At 39.4% G+C, this 18,150-nt stretch overlaps 6 protein-coding genes across 6 annotated transcripts; 4 read left to right on the forward strand and 2 right to left on the reverse strand.

Moving 5' to 3' along the window:
* Positions 1-350: 350 nt before the first annotated feature.
* On the forward strand, positions 351-3,122 carry LOC120013565. Its single transcript, XM_038865400.1, has 5 exons — positions 351-1,149; positions 1,509-1,681; positions 1,863-2,040; positions 2,292-2,464; positions 2,820-3,122. Exons 1-5 carry the CDS (start codon positions 718-720, stop codon positions 2,902-2,904), a joined length of 1,041 nt encoding a protein of 346 aa, XP_038721328.1. The 5' UTR covers positions 351-717; the 3' UTR covers positions 2,905-3,122.
* A 93-nt stretch (positions 3,123-3,215) lies between these two features.
* Positions 3,216-5,970, reverse strand: LOC120013566 (28 kDa ribonucleoprotein, chloroplastic). Its single transcript, XM_038865401.1, has 4 exons — positions 5,434-5,970; positions 3,958-4,059; positions 3,601-3,873; positions 3,216-3,511 (listed from the first exon to the last, which is right to left on the reverse strand). Exons 1-4 carry the CDS (start codon positions 5,869-5,871, stop codon positions 3,458-3,460), a joined length of 867 nt encoding a protein of 288 aa, XP_038721329.1. The 5' UTR covers positions 5,872-5,970; the 3' UTR covers positions 3,216-3,457.
* A 494-nt stretch (positions 5,971-6,464) lies between these two features.
* On the forward strand, positions 6,465-9,032 carry LOC120012221 (B3 domain-containing transcription factor VRN1-like). Its single transcript, XM_038863545.1, has 4 exons — positions 6,465-7,046; positions 7,648-8,116; positions 8,230-8,402; positions 8,536-9,032. The coding sequence occupies exons 1-4, from the start codon at positions 6,951-6,953 to the stop codon at positions 8,779-8,781; spliced, it is 984 nt and encodes a 327-aa protein (XP_038719473.1). The 5' UTR covers positions 6,465-6,950; the 3' UTR covers positions 8,782-9,032.
* Positions 9,033-9,461: 429 nt separating this feature from the next.
* Positions 9,462-12,600, forward strand: LOC120013789 (pentatricopeptide repeat-containing protein At4g02750-like). Its single transcript, XM_038865721.1, has one exon. The coding sequence runs from the start codon at positions 9,482-9,484 to the stop codon at positions 11,486-11,488; it is 2,007 nt and encodes a 668-aa protein (XP_038721649.1). The 5' UTR covers positions 9,462-9,481; the 3' UTR covers positions 11,489-12,600.
* A 653-nt stretch (positions 12,601-13,253) lies between these two features.
* Positions 13,254-13,879, forward strand: LOC120013790 (mitochondrial import receptor subunit TOM9-2-like). Its single transcript, XM_038865722.1, has one exon. The coding sequence runs from the start codon at positions 13,320-13,322 to the stop codon at positions 13,641-13,643; it is 324 nt and encodes a 107-aa protein (XP_038721650.1). The 5' UTR covers positions 13,254-13,319; the 3' UTR covers positions 13,644-13,879.
* A 2,545-nt stretch (positions 13,880-16,424) lies between these two features.
* On the reverse strand, positions 16,425-18,072 carry LOC120012248 (plasmodesmata-located protein 2-like). The gene is made up of 3 exons (XM_038863584.1): positions 17,035-18,072; positions 16,762-16,875; positions 16,425-16,675 (listed from the first exon to the last, which is right to left on the reverse strand). The coding sequence occupies exons 1-3, from the start codon at positions 17,795-17,797 to the stop codon at positions 16,668-16,670; spliced, it is 885 nt and encodes a 294-aa protein (XP_038719512.1). The 5' UTR covers positions 17,798-18,072; the 3' UTR covers positions 16,425-16,667.
* Positions 18,073-18,150: the final 78 nt, after the last annotated feature.

Below are 18,150 nucleotides of genomic sequence, written 5' to 3' on the forward strand. Positions count from 1 at the left end.
GAATTACCATATTTTCTCCTGCTTCCACGATAGGAAGGTACTTTAACAGTTGCTTCATAGTTGGTTCTGCCCATGAAGTGAGATCTCCATTTCAAATTGTCAATCGAAATAAAAGACATAGCAGTAGGTGACAGTGTGCAAAAAGATTCATATTTCAGACCTTACTGATGCTAGCAAGTGCTAGAGCCCATAATATAAGGGTGGTAGGGGTCTTCCTCCATGACCATGGCCCATGGGCCCAAACCATGAATGAAAGAACCAATTTTTTTTTGGGTAGAATAAAAATATAATATTTTCACAGAAAAATCAAGAATGTAGGCAGATCAGATCTGTGGACCAGACAACCACCACCAAAGCCGATAAACTCGTGAATGTACGGCTCGCAGTCACAAGAAGGGCATGATTTACAGGTCCCAAAGCAAGCTCAAGAAGATTTGACTAATTGTAGAATTGATTCACATGTCGAGCAAAAGAGACCACACCATTTCTCTTTCAGAGTCCGAGCACATGCTTTGACGGACACAAAACATCAAACACTTCACGATCACAAAACCCGCCTTCTATCATTTCCTGCGCCACCTCAACTTGACACCATTCATTGCTCTCCAATCTCTATCCCGGCTTCTGGGTTCTCTTAGAAACCCAATAGTTTAGGAGGATTTCGAAAAACCCAGTTCGGTCGAAGCTTCGAAGGATTGTTGTTGGTGTAGCACAGCCATGTTGCATAGTGCACCGTCTTTTTCCGTATTCAATACGGTTGATGGGTCAGACGATGAAGGAGAGAATCGACAAGAAGATCAGGGATTGAATAGAACTGCTACAATCGGAGATAACATTGAAGCAATGAATGGTGGGGAGTTCAGTTTTGGGAAGAGGGGTATGGAATTGATTGAGGAGGAGCAGAAGGAGGATGAAGAAGCTTTGAATGGGATTCAAAGTTTGGCCTTTGGAGAAGAAGTGGAACGCCCAGCTAGTCCTCCTCTATATCTCGCTACAGGGCTTGGGATCCAAAGTAATAGTCCTGGCGGTGTTGATATGAATCCATCAAACTTCGATGACAGTGGTGATGCTGAAGAATATTATAGGAGGATGGTTGATGAATATCCGTCCCATCCTCTGATTCTCATAAACTATGCTCAGCTATTACAGGTGATCTTTTTTGTTCAATGCGTATTGTTTATTCCAATATATGATCCTTGTGAATTATACTGATCTGCTGTTTTTGCTATAGAATTAGTCTGTAAATATGTATAAGGTAGTTGTAAATCTGTGATTTTAGGCAAGTGGTTCACTGCCCTTATTTGAACACCACATGGCATCACCGGAATTTTCAGGTTTTGTTTTTGATTGAACTCATGAAGGATCGTTCGAGGAGCAATTTAAAGTACATTCATTATATATCGAGTAGGATCATGTGATGTTCTGGAATATGTCTACCTATGACGTTTAGATTCTTTTGAATATGCAGTTCTTTTCCTTCTCATAATGTATTAAAACTTAACATACAGTCCAAGGGAGACTTTCATGGAGCAGAGGAATATTATCTTCGTGCTACCCTGGCAGACCCTGAAGACAGTGATGTACTACTGCAGTATGCTAAATTGGTGTGGGAACAACATCGAGATCAAGAAAGAGCCTTGAGTTACTTTGAGCGTGCTGCAAAAGCTTCTCCTCAAGATAGGTGAGTACCAAATTGCATCCGTCAGGATCTTCTATAAGAAAGTGGCAAATATGCTCATCATATTATGGTGCTTGTTCGATGAGACTGTTTGATTTAGGTGGAATAATTATATTACTTTGTGACTCTGCAGCCAGATTGTATTTACCCTCTCCATAAGTTTAGTTTCATTTCTTGTTTTCAGCAATGTTCTTGCAGCATATGCTGGGTTCCTCTGGGAAATAGAAGACGATGCAGAAACTGATGTTACTGCATCTGATGCTGATGAGGGCCAGAGTGTTGAGGACTATTATAGAAGGATGGTAAAAGAAAATCCTCACAACCCTTCGGTCCTCAAAACTTTCGCTGTTTTTCTGTCTCAGGTCAGATTCATGAATTCTTCTCTTGTTGTATTGCAATGACCTTCTTTATGTATTGCTATGTTCTTCATTAGGTGAATAATTACTACTAAACCCTTCTTCGTTGTGGTAGAGCTAACAAGTACTGCTATATATGCTCTTTATTAGGTTATAATTATTATGTTGCTATACCTAGCTATGCTTTTATTAGATTAATCTCCCTTGTACTCATTTGACATCTGTATTCTCAAGTTTGATTTTTGTTTAATTGACAGTCTAAAGGAGATCTTCTGGGAGCTGAAGAATATTACTTGCGTGCGGTAGAGGCTGCTCCTGAGGATGGTGAGACTATGTCACATTATGCTAGGTTGCAGTGGGAACTTCATCGTGACCATGACAAAGCCTTACATTATTTTGAAAGAGCTGTTAAAGCTACCCCTGATGATAGGTAAAAGAAGCTCTGCTGAGATTCCTCATTTTTAGAATTGTAATGTGTAGCAGCTCCCAATAGTTTTAAAGATTTTCTCCGCTTATCATGATGATCCTTTGGTGCTTGAACTGGGTTTAGCATTTACCTGCCACATTTGAGAATGTGTTGCTGGGTATAATTCAATCAACTTCCAGTATTTACTGGCAAACTTCTCGACTAGTTGCTACTTAGGATTAGTAGCAGACTTGGATGAATCAGTTTTCTTGGTTATATTTCAATTTTTTGCTACAAATCTCTAGGAAGATTACAGTGGTTAAAAAAAAAGTTTACAATGGCATGACATAATTCTGCCCTCTTTGTTTGTTTGTTTCAGCGATGTTCTTGCTGCATATGCTAGGTTTCTCTGGGAAACAGATGGTGATGAGGAAGATAGCGGAAGCCATGATCAACTTCAGTAGACCATTTCCAAGAAGGTGCCATGACCAACAGAGAATACAACTGTGAAGACAGATTACTAGATATTAGTGAGCATCAAAATGCAACTAGTATAACCACCTTCCGTATCATGTAATCTTGAGGAAATCCACTGCTTCGTTTGCTGCCCTATTCATTTTTCTTTTTTGAAATAGAACTGTTTGAACGAGTCGCTTTGTTCAATGTGTTTACCAGTGCAAATGATCTGTTCTTTGTATCAAATGGTTTTGGTGAAGCATTATGCTGATTGCTTCATAGTTTATTAAAGGATCTCCCACCAAACAAAGGCAGAGGCTTCCAAACGAGAGTTCATTCAAAATGCTGGTCTAAAGAGACTGATATCTCGTACAATCATCACCAAATGCATCATGGGACTCTGCTCATAAGGTACAATATGGAAGGTGAGAGTTATAAACAAGAAAGAATGAAAGAAATCCTCCAGTTGCTCAAGTAATTATATTTCCATTTTGTCAAGTGTCATTGCAGCTGATCACCAGGCTTAAGTCACCATAAAATCTGCAGTTTTGCTCTATGTTGTCATGACTTTCGTCCTTCGGCTAAGCTTACACGCATTCCCCGTCCTTCTAGTTCCTGAAACACAAGAAACATAACAAGTCGTTACTCACTTTTTTCTTCAAATTTCATGCAAACAAAATGAAAAGTTGAAAGGCAGGATTTACCACTCCATCAAGAGATGTAAGGGCAGCTTCCATCTCTGCTTTTGTTGAATAGCATACAAAACCATAACCACGCGACCTTCCTGTATCACCATCGTATAAAACCCTTGCTCCAACTACATTTCCGTATTCTTGAAAAGCTTGCATTAAGCTTTCAGTTGTTACTGTCCAGGCTAAATTTCCGACAAAAAGCTTGTACTCGGTTTCTGGATATAGAGGTTCTTTAGGCCTTGGTTTGTTGGACAAGTTCACCCTCAATGTTCGACCCAAATATTCCTACAAGAGAGGAGCGTTTTTAGCAGTGAAGACTAAGGATTAGGAAGCACGTGTGCCTGCAAGGCAGAGAGATAGAGAGCTTACACTTCCATCAAGATTTTCAATAACTGCATTGCAATCTTCGACACTGCTCATTGTCACAAATGCAAAACCTCTACTTCTTCCGGTATCTCTGTCATAGAGGACCTATGAAAATATCACACTCAGTGAAGGAATCTCTTACAAGAACAAAGAAGTAGGAGCAATTCAAGCCAAAGGAATGAAATATCAACTTAAATATATCTGCAAAGCATTCTCACTGGTAAAAGTGCATTACTTAGTGAGCCTTTAGGAAACCAACGCTAGACTCGACTGCCACTTAGTTCGGTTGGAAAAATTGGAACACAGTTCCTTCTACAAAGACGTTCTAACATCTTTTCAACACTTGAGCTATCATAGAAACAAAAAATGTTTGGAAGAAAGCTTGCACAACAGAACACCACCAAGTCATCAGTTTATGCAGAAAAGGATTCACCACCACACACTGCAACCTTTTTCTATGCTAACAACCTTGATACAAACATATTTGATTTAGCACCTCCGATACGTAAAACAATGACAAAAAGATCTAGTTCAATTGCGTAATTGATTGTTAAAATGCATGTTCAACTTGAAAACTGATGAAAGCTTGAAGAATCCATCCATGCCTTAAAATAAAGTACTAGTTTCACTTGTACATCAGAGAATAAGCTGGAGCTCATTCACCCAACTCGGACCAGATTAGTAGTGTGAGGAGCTTGCATGCTGGGATGCCTCTTTTACACAGCTAGGATTCTTTGCATACATCTCCCATGCTAATGCCATGCATTAGCATTATGAAAATGTTTATAGATGTTACTTCTTCAAGAAATGTTTATGTCCTTATGTGAGCTAGACACAAACTTATGCTACTGTAGCAGTATTTTTTACAGACCTAATTAACACATCGAATTAATCACGCTCGAGCTTCCTTCATTACTATGGAACAAAATTTAGCTTAACTGACCTTATTTGGCCTGTGGATCTGGCTACATTTACCAAAGCCAAATCCAACACTAAATACCACAGGATTTCCAGTTTGCACCGTAATGATTGCATCCCAGAGTCTCTTCCCGTCAAGAGAACATCTACTATATATATGTTCACTTAGCTTTGGAAATCGGGTTCAAACAACGTAATGCACAGGAAGTGAAGCTTCTTCACAAGTGCACAAATGCCTTAATCTATGGATTTCTTTATCTTTATTAAGTTCTTAGTATGAATAGCTAGATAGAGTTAGCCTAACTAGTAATCACAATGTGTATCTGAATTTCATTAACAATCCTTAACAACCTAAAAATCATAAGCCAGAAGCTGAAGGAATTTCTCAGTAACAATCCAGAATGTGACATATATGACATTCATCAGAAGCAAATAATAAATCCTCAGCTACGCGGATCCCCTTTCGAACTTAGGGTTCTGGGTTAAGAATTTATTCTCAAGTCAACTTGAACACGACATGTACTTAACAAAATCAGAATGAGATCAGTGATTTAAAACTACCTCAACCAGCTCTGGGCTAGCATAATCCTGAATAATCCCTGCAAGCTGTGCACTGTCAACATTGTAAGGCAAGTTCCCAAAGTAAAGCTTTGTGTTCAAAGCACCATCAGCCTCTCCAATCACCTGATCATCACCCCCTCCCTCCACAGCATCCACCTCCACCTCCACTCCCTTTTCCTCCTCTTCCACTGCCGCCTCTTCCTGCGTAACAGCAGCCGATATCTTCAGCAAACGCCACTTTCGCGCTACGCCACTTACCACTACAGGCTCCAAGCAATAAGACTGAGATACAGAGCCAACTATCCGGGTGGGTGACATGAACATTTTGAGGGCATAGTCTGATGGCCAGGAGGACGAGTGGTTAGAGTGAATGCATTTGAGGGTGTTAATGGAAGGTGAGAAAGATGATCCTACGGCTGCTGCGGCGGTGGCAGCCATTTTTGGTGGGAATGGCGGGGTTTCTGTTGAGTGTCTTGGGTTGGTGGCGAAGTTAAAAGTTGGTTTGGTGCATTAGCCATTAGGAGACAGAGAGAAGCTGATGTGGCCTGATTCTGTCCAGTCTAGTATGTTATCTGGATAAGGTAAGGTGATTTTGGATCAGATGATTTTCTATAACTTGTTTTGTGCATTCCCATTACCCGTATTAATCATGTTTTCAAACAAACTCAATTGGTAGTTGAGAATAAAACATATATAGGGTCAGTGCTTTTTTGGGAAAATGTTAAGTTGGACGCATACGATTTCTTATGGATCATGTAGAGTTCGTGATTTCACATGAATCATATGTGTTCATTTTAGAGTTTGAGATACCTAAGACAAAAAAACACTGGGTTGCTTAAAATTTTCAGGACGAAAATGATAGAGATCCTAGCCAATGTATCCCAATTATCACAGTTGTTGAAATCGTGTACCTATAATTCAGCAGCTGGAATACTTGAGATATCAGTTGGGATCCTTATCATAATTATCCACCAAAAACTTCCAAGTGGACCTAAGCATAAAAGATATGCAACTGGCCCGGCCCAAAGAATGAGAGTCGCTGTTCTCGTAAGCCCTAACAGACGGGTGAAAAACAGAGCGCGAATCTGTCTCCCCTGCAATTGTACGAATTCAACCTCCCTTTCTCTCTCTCTGTATCTGAAGCAGTAAAGCAGGTTCTCCCTGAGCACACACATATGGCGTGCTTCCAATTGGGATTGAGATGTCTCTGCATATCTGATCCTCCGTACACCCTTTTAAGGGGTACGAATGTTCTTCACGAATCAGAGGCCCGAACCAATGCTTTATTTCGAAAATTTGTTGTTTGCCCCTTTCATACGATCACCCTTCCCATCAACAAAAACAAGGACGGTCGACTCTGCAAATCAAAGATTTTTTTCATGAAGAGGATGTTGCCGCAAACCACATCACTTTAGGGTTTTCCGTTTAGAGATTTACCTGGTCTCATCTGCTTTTATCTCAAGCGGTTGATTCGTCCCAATTTCTCGAAGTGCTATTTTGGATCTTTGAAGCAAGTCATGGGTTCAAGCAGCCGAACAGTGGATTGTTTCTCCTCGGAGAAGCCACGTTTCTTAACGATAATGAATGAACACATACTCAGTGCTGGGAAGCTTGTAAGCAAATTCTCATCGTTAGCTTATTCACTATTGTTTTTGGGGGTGGGGTGGGGGGGTTTACAATGAAATTGGGTACTTAATTTTGATTTCCGCCTTCTCTTAACTTGCACAAATTCATTTCCTTCTATGAAAAGGTAACTGACAAAAGCCTATATATGCAAGTTGATGAAAATGTTTATCTTCAAAAAGATAATAAAATTAGTGGGTACAATGTAATTTCTTTAGCTTTTCAATGCTTGGATCAGTGGGATGGTTTGTCCTCAAAACTCAAAAGGCGATCTTTCGCTTTTAGAGATTGTTGTGTTCTTACAATCCAAATCAAGATGTGGATTTGGGCTCTCAACTGGCTCCTCCATGTGTGATATTGAGTTGTTCATCATGTTATTTTCTGAATTAGTTTTTTCTTTTCATTGAAGAAATAGTTTATACATTTTCCATTCTGGATAAATGTTGTGTTTTCTATGAAGAAAAAAATGAATGAAAGAAAGTACACTGCAGCATCTTCCTAATTTATTTTGTATATTTGTCTGCGTAAGTGTTAAATGTCAGTGAACAGTGAACGAACTTGCTCATAATCAGTTTTCTTTTCTTACTATAGAGTATACCAAGAAAGTTTGTGACAAGATATGGAATCAACCTGCTGAACATGGTGATCCTTAGGGTTCCAAGTGGTGCAGTTTGGCATGTGGCATTATTGAAGGAAGATGGAGATGTTTGGTTGTGCCGTGGATGGAGAGAATTTGTAGAGTTTTATTCTCTAGAATGTGGTCACTTAGTACTGTTTCAACATGAAGGATGTAGCGAATTCGATGTACTTATATTTGACAAGAGTGCCACGGAAATCCAATATCCGTTCTGCCATGTATGCGGTGAGGAGCCACAATCTGATGGAGAATATGAATCGTCTGAAACAGAAAATTCTGAAGACGATGATTCTGTTCAAATCTTAGAGGACTTCACCACTAGCCGTGGAGCCGGAAAGAGGGCAATCGCTAAATCTCATCCTGACATGAAGATGAAGATGAGAGACAATTATTTGCCTCATTGTTTTGGCAAAGAATTTGGAGGTAAGGACTAAGGAGCCTTCAATTTGCTTTTCATTTGCTTCATGGTCTTTTCTCTTCTTTCTCATGATGGCTGACATGCATACTTTAAAACTTTCCTGTAAAAATGGAAAAAGGTGGAGTTAAGTCTACTGGTTGGAGAAGGGGGAAAGCTGGGGTTGTTGACAGACCAAGGGCATTGACATGGAGCGAAAAGGCTGAAGCTTTGAAGAGAGTTGATTTCCAATCTGACAATCCTTATGTCACGATTGTCATGCAACCACGCTATGTTCTTGGCAAATATGAATTGGTAAGCTTTCAATTGAAATAATTTGGAAACTTGCACGATAAATGAAACGATTTTTCATTAATGTTGTTACAGTAATTTTTTTGTTGAAGAATTCTCTAAATGCATTTTTCCCCCTCTTTTTGAGAAAATGCAGGCTATACCGATCAACTTTGCCAGAAATCATCTCCAGATACAGCACGGTGAAGTCATCCTCCGTATTTCTAATGGGAGAACTTGGTCTACAACCTACAATTACTATCCCAACCTAGCAAGACCCAAGGCAACAATCAGTGTAGGCTGGAGGGAATTTGTCTGCAACAATAGCATAAAACTTGGAGACGTTTGTGTCTTTGAGTTGATTAGAACCCATGGAATCACACTGAATGTTTTTATTTTCTGAGGTGTTGGTTAGGATTAAGACCAAAGTTGCTGAGCTGAAGGTTTCCATTTTCAGCTACACTGGTTATCATTGCTTATTGCTGGCTAATGAACTAATGATGCTGTTGCGAGCACCGGTGTTAGAACTCCACCATCCTTCTATGTTTATCCTTAACAGATTATGACATTGATATTTCTTTGGTAGATTAAGTTTGTAAACAATGTGGTGTTAGTCTATCTTGTTGGACAATTAGTCCACCAGTTTCTCTAGTATATCTCCTCTGCATTTGGAGCTATTGATTATGTTCTATGCAGTTGGAAACTCACGCCTAGCCCGTTTGAGATTTGGGTGTTCTGTAATTCGTTTAAAATTGTAGATTCTATCATTTGAATATAATGGTTTGGGAGGTATGACATATCACATAACATTTTTATTTTTAAAATTTTTATGATTTTTTCTTCACCATTAGATAATTTATATTTGAATTATAGATTGTAGGAAATTGTAAAGCTTCCAAATCCTATCGTTTGAGGTTAATCGTTGAGCAAAAAAAGCTCCGACTTCCCAACCTTACAAAAAAAAAAGAGCTCCGAAAGCCCATATGGATGGGCCTCCAAAAGCCCAGCCCATGAAAGGACATTCAAACGCTTCATTTTGCTTTTTAGCTTCTCGCGTTTAAAATTGCCTCCAGAGTCCAGCCTGGTCTTTGAACTAATGGAGTATGTTCTCCATTTCTCCTTTTACCCGACTCCTCAGACGCACCCAAACTCGCTATCAAAAACTCACCAAGACATTCTCTACGGTAAACAATACTTCTGTGATTCTTCCGAATCTAAAGCCCCTCAACTCCCAGATCACGTACTGCATGAGAAATGGCCTTGTCGAGGAAGCCCAAGAGTTGTTCGACAAAATTCCTCAAAGAAACACTGTCACATGGAATGCTATGATTCGAGGCTTCTTCCAAAATGGGAAATCCAAAAATGCGCTCTCTCTCTATAATCAGATGCCCGAGCGTGATGTCTTTACTTTCAATACGGTGATTTCAGGGTTGATGCGATGTGGTGATGTGGGTGGTGCTAGGGAAGTTTTTGATAGGGTACCAGTTAGAGACGTTGTGACTTGGAACTCTATGGTTGCCGGGTATTTCGACAATGGTTTGATTGCTGAGGCGCTGAGGATGTTTGATGTTATGCCAATGAAAGATGTGATATCATGGAACTTGGTCATCGGTGGGCTTGCAAAAAGGCTACAACTTGATTTGGCTGAGGAGTATTTTAGGCTAATGGATGTTCGCGATGTTGTTTCTTGGACAATTATTTTGTCAGGCCTAGCGAGTGCAGGACGTATTGACGAAGCTTGTCAGTTATTTGAGCACATGCCCATAAAAGATATTCGAGCTTGGAATACCTTGATGGGTGGGTGTATAGAAAACGGGTGCATTGACATCGCAGAAGATTTGTTTCGAAGAATTCCAGAGCCAGATTTGGATTCCTGGAAACAATTTATTAGTGGGTTAGTAAGTTGTGGAAGAATAAATGATGCTCTAAGTTTCTTCATGGAAATGCCCATCAAATGTCAGAAAATATATAACTTGGTCTTGTTGGGAATCATAAGAAATGGCCTTGTGAAGGATGCTCATGCCTTTCTTGAGAAAAGCGCATGTAGTGATGTTATATCGCAAACAAACATCATAGTTGGATATTTCGAAATAGGAGATGTTGAAACTGCTGTTAAGCTTTTTGAATCAATGCCAACACGAGATGTAACTGTGTGGAATGTTGTGATTTTTGGATTAGGAAGTAATGATGGTGGTGAGGAAGGTCTAAAATATTTTATTAGAATGAAAGAATCAGGTCCTGCCCCAGACAAAGCTACAATTACTAGTGTTCTGGCAATCTGTTCCGATTTGCCAACCCTAACTCTTGGAAAACAAACTCATTCACAGGCTATTAGATTGGGTTTGGATAAGTTCACGCCAGTTTCTAATGCAGTGGTTAGCATGTATGCAAGATGTGGGACCATGGATTTAGCTTTGCTGGAGTTTGTTTCCATGACAGCCCATGATGTAATCTCTTGGAATTCTATAATATGCGGATTTGCTCACCATGGAGATGGTGAAAAGGCTCTAGAGATGTTTGAACAGATGAAAACAACAGACGTGAAGCCAAATCATATAACATTTATTGGTGTTCTATCCGCTTGTAGTCATGCAGGACTGATAGATGAAGGGAGATATTACTTTGATTATATGAGAAACAAATGCTTTCTTCAGCCAAAGAGTGAGCACTATACTTGTCTTGTTGATTTGATGGGTAGATTTGGACTCATAAATGAGGCGATGATTTTCTTAAAACAAATGATAACAGATGGAATTGAAGTTCCCGCAAGCATTTGGGGAGCTTTGCTTGGAGCCTGTAGAATCCATAAGAACTTTGAGGTGGGAGAGATTGCTGGCAAGAGGGTTTTAGAAACAGAGCCTTATAATTCCGGTGTGTACATAATTTTGGCTGAAATGCATCTGAGCAGGGGAAGAAAGGAAGATGCTGAGAGGATTTTGGCTCTAATGAAAGAAAAAGGAGTCAAGAAGCAACCAGGGTGTAGTTGGGTTCAGGTAAACAGCAATGAGCACGTATTCCTTTCAGGAGATAGTCTACACCCTGAATATGGTAGAATTCGTGGCATGTTGGACTTCATGTACATGGATATGGAGGACAAAATCCGAAAATGAAACCCTCCTGATTCTGAGCAATTACAACTTATTTAAATTGTGCGTAGTCTTGGAACAGCTTCCGTTATGGAATGGAATGATTGTGGGATTGTCAATTTAAGGATCTATGATGTCCGAAATAGGACCAACAGGAGTGAAGAATAAGGAACACCAATCCCCAACATCTTGCAAATCCATGAAAACCAGGTGCCATTGTTCACATCGTTGAGATCGACCCCCCTTGTTATATTGGCTTTGATTCAAGCAATGGGGTTTCCATCGTATGCAGTTATTACACCATCAGGAGAGCGTGCCCACCCAAAGCTGAGTACCATGGATGAAGTACTGTGGAAGGGCATCCATGAGATGTTTTACCTCTTTGAATCAGATGCTGAGAAGTTTGTCCTCGAAACCACTAATCTATACGATATGGTATTCATCGATGCTTATGATGGTGATGATGTCTTCCCTTCCCTCACAATTTATGGGATCCAAATTCCACGTTCCTCAAAGCTCTCAGTGACCGTCTCTACATCCTGGACATGGAACTGTAGTGGTGAACCTTCATTCGGATTATGTTGGCAAAGTGTGAAGATCATACAAAGATGTTCTGTTGGGAAATGGAAGCAAAGAAGGTTTTGGTGCGACATTCACTGTTGTGGTTCCATCGGTTTTATAATACATCTCTTGTTGTATGCAGGGGATTCAGGAGGGGTAGTGGGTATGGTAGTAAGGATTTTGTTGCTAATGCAGTGATGTCAAAATCCGTGGAAGTTGAACATATGTTAAACTTACCATTCTCACGTTTGCAGTTTATAAGAAGAAGTTTTGTCCTTGTTGATTGAGGCCGACTGTTTCTCCTACACTTGCTTTGCCTGAGAAACGACATTAGCTTATAAATGGGTCTTATTGGAAGTCATTGCTTGACCCTGCAGTTTCAATTTCAATCAGGGGCGTCGACTCTGTTAATCACTGTGGAGTCCAAGTCTGTTTTTTTAAGACTGGACGACCCTGATTGAAACTGCAGAGTATCCGAGTGCAGGAGTTGTCCCTTGTTCATGTACCTTAGCAATTTAATTTTGTTATTAATTCTAACATTTATTTTCGTTAAATAAATTTCGTGGTTTGATCAATACATTTACATATTTTCATATCATTATTGGACTATGACTCTGATCAAGGAAAATTTTATGCGGGATGAATGGGAATCCTCTTCTTCTCCTTCTTAAAGTCTTTGTGATAGTCATGTGATATTCATCAACTGTTTTCTTGGCACATCCTGTCGTGATCTTCCTTCTTGTTACTTAAATTGTTGGGTCGAAACTCTTCGTAACCACATCTTTGAAGTGATGGGATCATGGTGGAAGTCTCAGATCGTGTTCCTTCTTCAAGGTGGATATGGGAGTAATACGAACATGTAGATCACTCCATTCTTTTATAATGTAGACCTCATGCTTGCTATTGAGGGAAAGAAACTGATGATTGTCATTCGTGACTTCTCCGAAATTGATGTTTGATCCTTAAAGTGTAGGAGAATTTCTGGTCTTTGATGGTCGTACGATTGTCGGAGACGTGTCTGAGAACTCCATATTTCCTGAACTCTGTTGAGCTTATCAGATAAAATATCTCTCATTTACCAACAAACTACTACTTAACAAGAGAAGAAACGGCTGCCATAGCACAAAGCGTATTTTAGCTAGAGGGGGAATCTGTACTTTTGACAAAGGTAAGGGACCAAAATGTATTTTTCCCAAAAATATGCTATGAAAAACCAAAAACAAAAAAATCCTTCCTGTATTGGAAAAAGCTAAAACCCTAATCAGTCACTCTCTGTTTACTCTGTCTCTCAACGATGACGTCTGCGGCCAAAAGGCGATTGTCTATATCCAACACCAGCAGCGACGACGCAGGGATCATCACGCGATTTACTCGCAGCGTGTCGGAGTCTCCGATCGTTGACAAGACAAAGCGGGCGGCTGGGGACGCCGCGTTTGTGACCAAGAAGCTGCTGAAGAGCACCGGAAAGGCTGCTTGGATCGCAGGGACAACGTTTCTGATCCTAGTGGTACCCCTCATCATTGAAATGGACCGCGAGCAGCAGTTCAACGAGCTCGAGATACAGCAGCAGAGTCTCCTCGGCCCCCCGCCGCCGCCCCAAGTCCAACTTCCGAAGTGAACTTTTGATCTATCTGCTGAAGAAGAGACGAAAGAGACCTCCTTCAGGTTAGGGGAGGGAACCTTTGACTTCGATTTGAATGTTGAGTTAGGGTTCCATTATTAGAGCGATTCTTGTAGTTTTCAAATAATATTTTTTTTTTCTCGTTGATTTTTCCAGTTGTGATGATTGTGGATTAAAGGTATTCGAATTTAAATTACGCAGTTAATCTAAAGTAGTTGTCTTTGATTGTGTCACTTTCTATCCCTTATTGCATTTGATTGCCTTTCCAATTGACGGTTTTCTTTGCGTATACACTGCATAATTATGTGTTTTGCTTTCTTGGCTTACTCAGTCTTGTTAAGTGAACGAAGTCCATTTGTGAGTTGCTAGGAGTTTTGTTGGATCAAAGCCATAATTATGATGATCAAGTTCTTGATTTTAAGGTGCTTATGAGCCAGTTGTGATTCAAAATCAATAATACTGTTAACACCACGTTGGTTAGGTGTAAGCTACCTATGTGGTTTATAAGTAAAATTCAAACCCTCTCATCCTAGTGAGGGTCCTTTTAAGGACAAAATCATGCAGCCTTACGCCCCATAACGGACAATACCTCATCTAGTTATTTGGGTTGGATTTATGCGGCTTTTATCAAGACGACTGTCATGAGGGATATGTTTGCTTTTGTGTTTTCATCTTTTTAGTTTGAAGCATCCAGTTCTTGTCAGTTTATTCAGGTGCTAATGTGACTTGAAGTGCTAAATTTATTTTGTAGAAGCATTTACCGACACATGATTGAGATTTCTCTCAAAAACAAAACTTCTATGTTTGGAAAACAAGATATTGAAGTACCTAATCCCTATAATCTTCTGATGAAAAAGTGTGGGGCAAGTTTATTTGGTTTATGTCTAGCTTGGGCTGCCTACTTTCCTGATGCATGCTTTACTTCTTTATCCGACACTTTAATACTCTCTTTTGGAGTCTTTCCTGATGCATGCTTTACTTCTTTGTCCAACACTTTAATACTCTCTCTTGGAGTCCTGTTCCTTGTGGTATTGTTTGTAAGCAAATTATTCAAATTTTTTGGTGATGTTGCCTCTGTGCTTGCTAGTCAGATGCATCAGCTTTTAGGCTGCAATGTGTGGTGATTTTTTACTCGGTATGGCTTTATGCATTTTATTTTTGCATATCAGGATGGTCATTAGTTTTAAATTTATATTATCTTCCTTTAGTTTGTCATTTACTTCATGTTTTTCCCATTAACATTTTGTGTGTGGACACCATTTTCTTGTGATTGAGAAAATAATTGCTGAATTAGGTTTTATTGGGTTTAGATTGTGTGTGGAAAGTGGACTCAGGTACATTGAGATATGCATCTAACTCAAAAACATACTGTGGAAGGATATTAATCATTTTTTTTTCTGGGACCCTGTAAATCATAATTTCTCAATCTCTTCCATCAACTCTGCCAGCTTCTTATATATCTCATTTTAAAATTTTTAAGCTCATGCTTTCGATCCCCTGCCATGAATACATGTACTCCTTTCACCCCAATCCAACTCCTCCCTCTTTTCTTCACCCTCATATTCTTTATCATTGTTCTCACTTCAGCAACCTCATTCGACCTTCTTGCAGCTGATAAAACAGCCAAAACCATTGAATAAGCTGAGTCGTCAAGCGCGTCTAAGTCTATTAATTTCCTAGCCATTTTTGAAGCCATGTCTGCTGCCCCCTGAGAGGCACCAGCGGTTTATAAGGCATTGTCATTGCAACCCTCTTTGACGGTTTTGATCTCTCTTTTTTGAGTGTTTGCTTGTTTATAGTTCCTGCGGTTCTTCTTATCGGCATAATCTTTTGCGAATTTGGTAGGGTAAAGATAGACGCTTTAGTCTTCAAATTGTGAGAGAATCGTTGAGAACTGGAGTTCCATCCATGGATAAAGTTGAGAACTATAATAGTCTTGTTTGTGGGCACTGAACATATTGAGATCTGGCATTGCTTCTTAAACATGGACTTTGGATTATGCTTTTCCCCAGTAAAGCAAAAGTGCAAAAGTGTTGCATAATAATACAAAACTTTTAACTTTTACTCTTTGTGACTTTGTTGGATAGCCATAGGTGGTGAATGTATGTATTTAGGTAATTGTGGCTATACTTTTATATTACTATATGATACATGAAATAATTAAGTAACATATGTTGCATGTTGAGATTTGTCCATTTCTGGCTGCATCCCACCTTCCACAATCTTACAGGACAGAACCCACACTAATTAAGGAATAAAATAACAAAACCAAAGTACTAGAAAATTGTGAATCTGGAAATGATATCCCTTTCCAACCCATCAATGTTAAACAATGGAGTAATATAAATACATGCACTTTACTGGTATTGGGAGTTGGTAGATTGGAGAGAGAGAGCGAGAGACAGGCACTTTATGTAAAGTTAAAGGTGATAAAATTGGGAAACATGGATCTGAAGAAGAGGAAAAATAGACAATTTAATCACAGGTGCCCGGGGATGCTATATAGGTCAGTTTTGGGACCAAAATCCATAATCATGTAATGTTCGGTCTAAAGAATCCAATGACAGTTTTTTGTTCATAAACAAAATCAAATTCATAAGGGAAAAAGACGTAACGTTTTGAAGTTCATATCCAACAATCCACAATTGTCATGTCTTTTTTCATGTAGAATTTGATTTTTATATCGAACAAAAATATATCATTGGAAACAATCAAAATACAAATACAATTTTTTTCCAAATTTAAAAAAAAAAAATTCTACAATGGGTGACCCCTTCATCCATTTAATCACATGACATTCATTCTTGCATTCAATTCCTTTTCACCTCTGTGGAAAAATCCATGCCTCCATTTCATGCCCTAATTGATTTTTCTAATTACTATTTGGTCACCAATTCTGGTCAGTGGTAATCACAAAATTTCTTTCCACTTTTACAAGAGAAAAAAGAGAGTAAGAATACACCTGAAAAAGAAATTTCCCTCTTCAAAGCTGTAATCCATCAATTAATTTACTATTCATCCTCAATAATCTGCACAAAATAACAAATACACAACAATCAGCACCACAAAATAGAAATGATAAGAACCACTTTATGTAGGAAGGAAATCTTCTTACCATCATGTTTCTTCATTAAATTTCTGACCAACAACAAGCAAATAACCAGGAATCCCACTGCTGCTGCCCCTCCTAATATTATAGCCACTGTCTTCCCTGTGTTCTGGCTTGTCCCTTCATCACCCAAATCACATCCCAAATCAATATACTTGTAAGATAAATTGGTGAACTCACTAATCTTACTTCAGCCCAAAAGTAACTAGCTTGAAACAGAAAAAACAAGGCAAATCTTAGCTCAAGATTCTAGATTTCCTCTCTGGTTTAATTGTTTACCTGTTGGAGAAGAATAAGATGAAGAAGAAGATGATGATGGTGATCTTTTGGGAACCCCATTTGGATAATAACTGAAGCTAACATAGCATTTGTGCAGATAAACTTGGCCTGAAATTGCACTTCCACATTCAACCTGAACTCTCTGTACAGCATTCTTCACACATTCCCCACAATCTGCATCCCCCACATCCCCTTCACACTGTCCCAAAGCATAAAGAGATTCGTAGCTTGTGGTGTAGAATCCATGACTGCTAGAAACCCCATTTTCCATCATAGAAAGAACAGTGTCCCTCTTCTCCTCAAACCCAGCCCCTGCCACATTTGTTGTACCACAAGTCTTGTACAACATTTCCATGCCTGAAATCTGAGCAAACCCAGCAACCTCGTAGAGCATGTAACATCCATAAAGCTGGACTCTTGCTGCAATGGTTTTGCCACAAAATTTGTCTGATAGTTCAGGAAGATTGCTCACACATTTGTAGCAGTCACTATTAGTGAGATCTCCTCTGCACTGGAAGAGACCAGTGATGGTTGTTTGCCCAGACCCACTAGTAGTTTTGAAGAATTTGGCCTTGGTGGATTGTGAGACCAAGCTACCAAAAAGCGCAGATAGGGCTTGTGAGTAAACCCCAGTTGGATCTGTAAAAGCCTGCTTTGCACAACCTTTGTAGACCAAGGAGTTGTAGTCAGTGGCAGATTCAGTAACATTAGTAAGGAAAACAAGAAAAAGAAGGTAAAGTAAGGGTTTTAAGGGAAACCCCATTTGGGAGATTTCTTCAAATGGATCCAATCATGGCAGTTTCTGGTGGTTCTTGGAGGGATTTGGGAAATGGGTTTGGGTTGAAACAGAGGAAAAATTGAAGGGTTTTTCCTCCCAATGGTTTGATTTGCTAGAAAAAGAGAGGGGAGCTCTTTTGTTTTGGTCTGGGTTTTCTGGTTATTTTGGACTTCAAACTTTTCCTTGAAGGGCTACCTCCTCTGTATATGTGCAGAAAGAGATGAGGGAGGGTATCTTTTTGCATTTCACAAGAAAGAGTACAATCTACAGTATGATAAATAACTAAATAAATTTAAAAGTAGTTTTTATGGAAATGGTGAACCATTTGTCTTGTTTTT

This window comes from Tripterygium wilfordii, chromosome 13 (genome assembly GCF_013401445.1).
Source record: "Tripterygium wilfordii isolate XIE 37 chromosome 13, ASM1340144v1, whole genome shotgun sequence".
NCBI lineage: Eukaryota > Viridiplantae > Streptophyta > Magnoliopsida > Celastrales > Celastraceae > Tripterygium > Tripterygium wilfordii.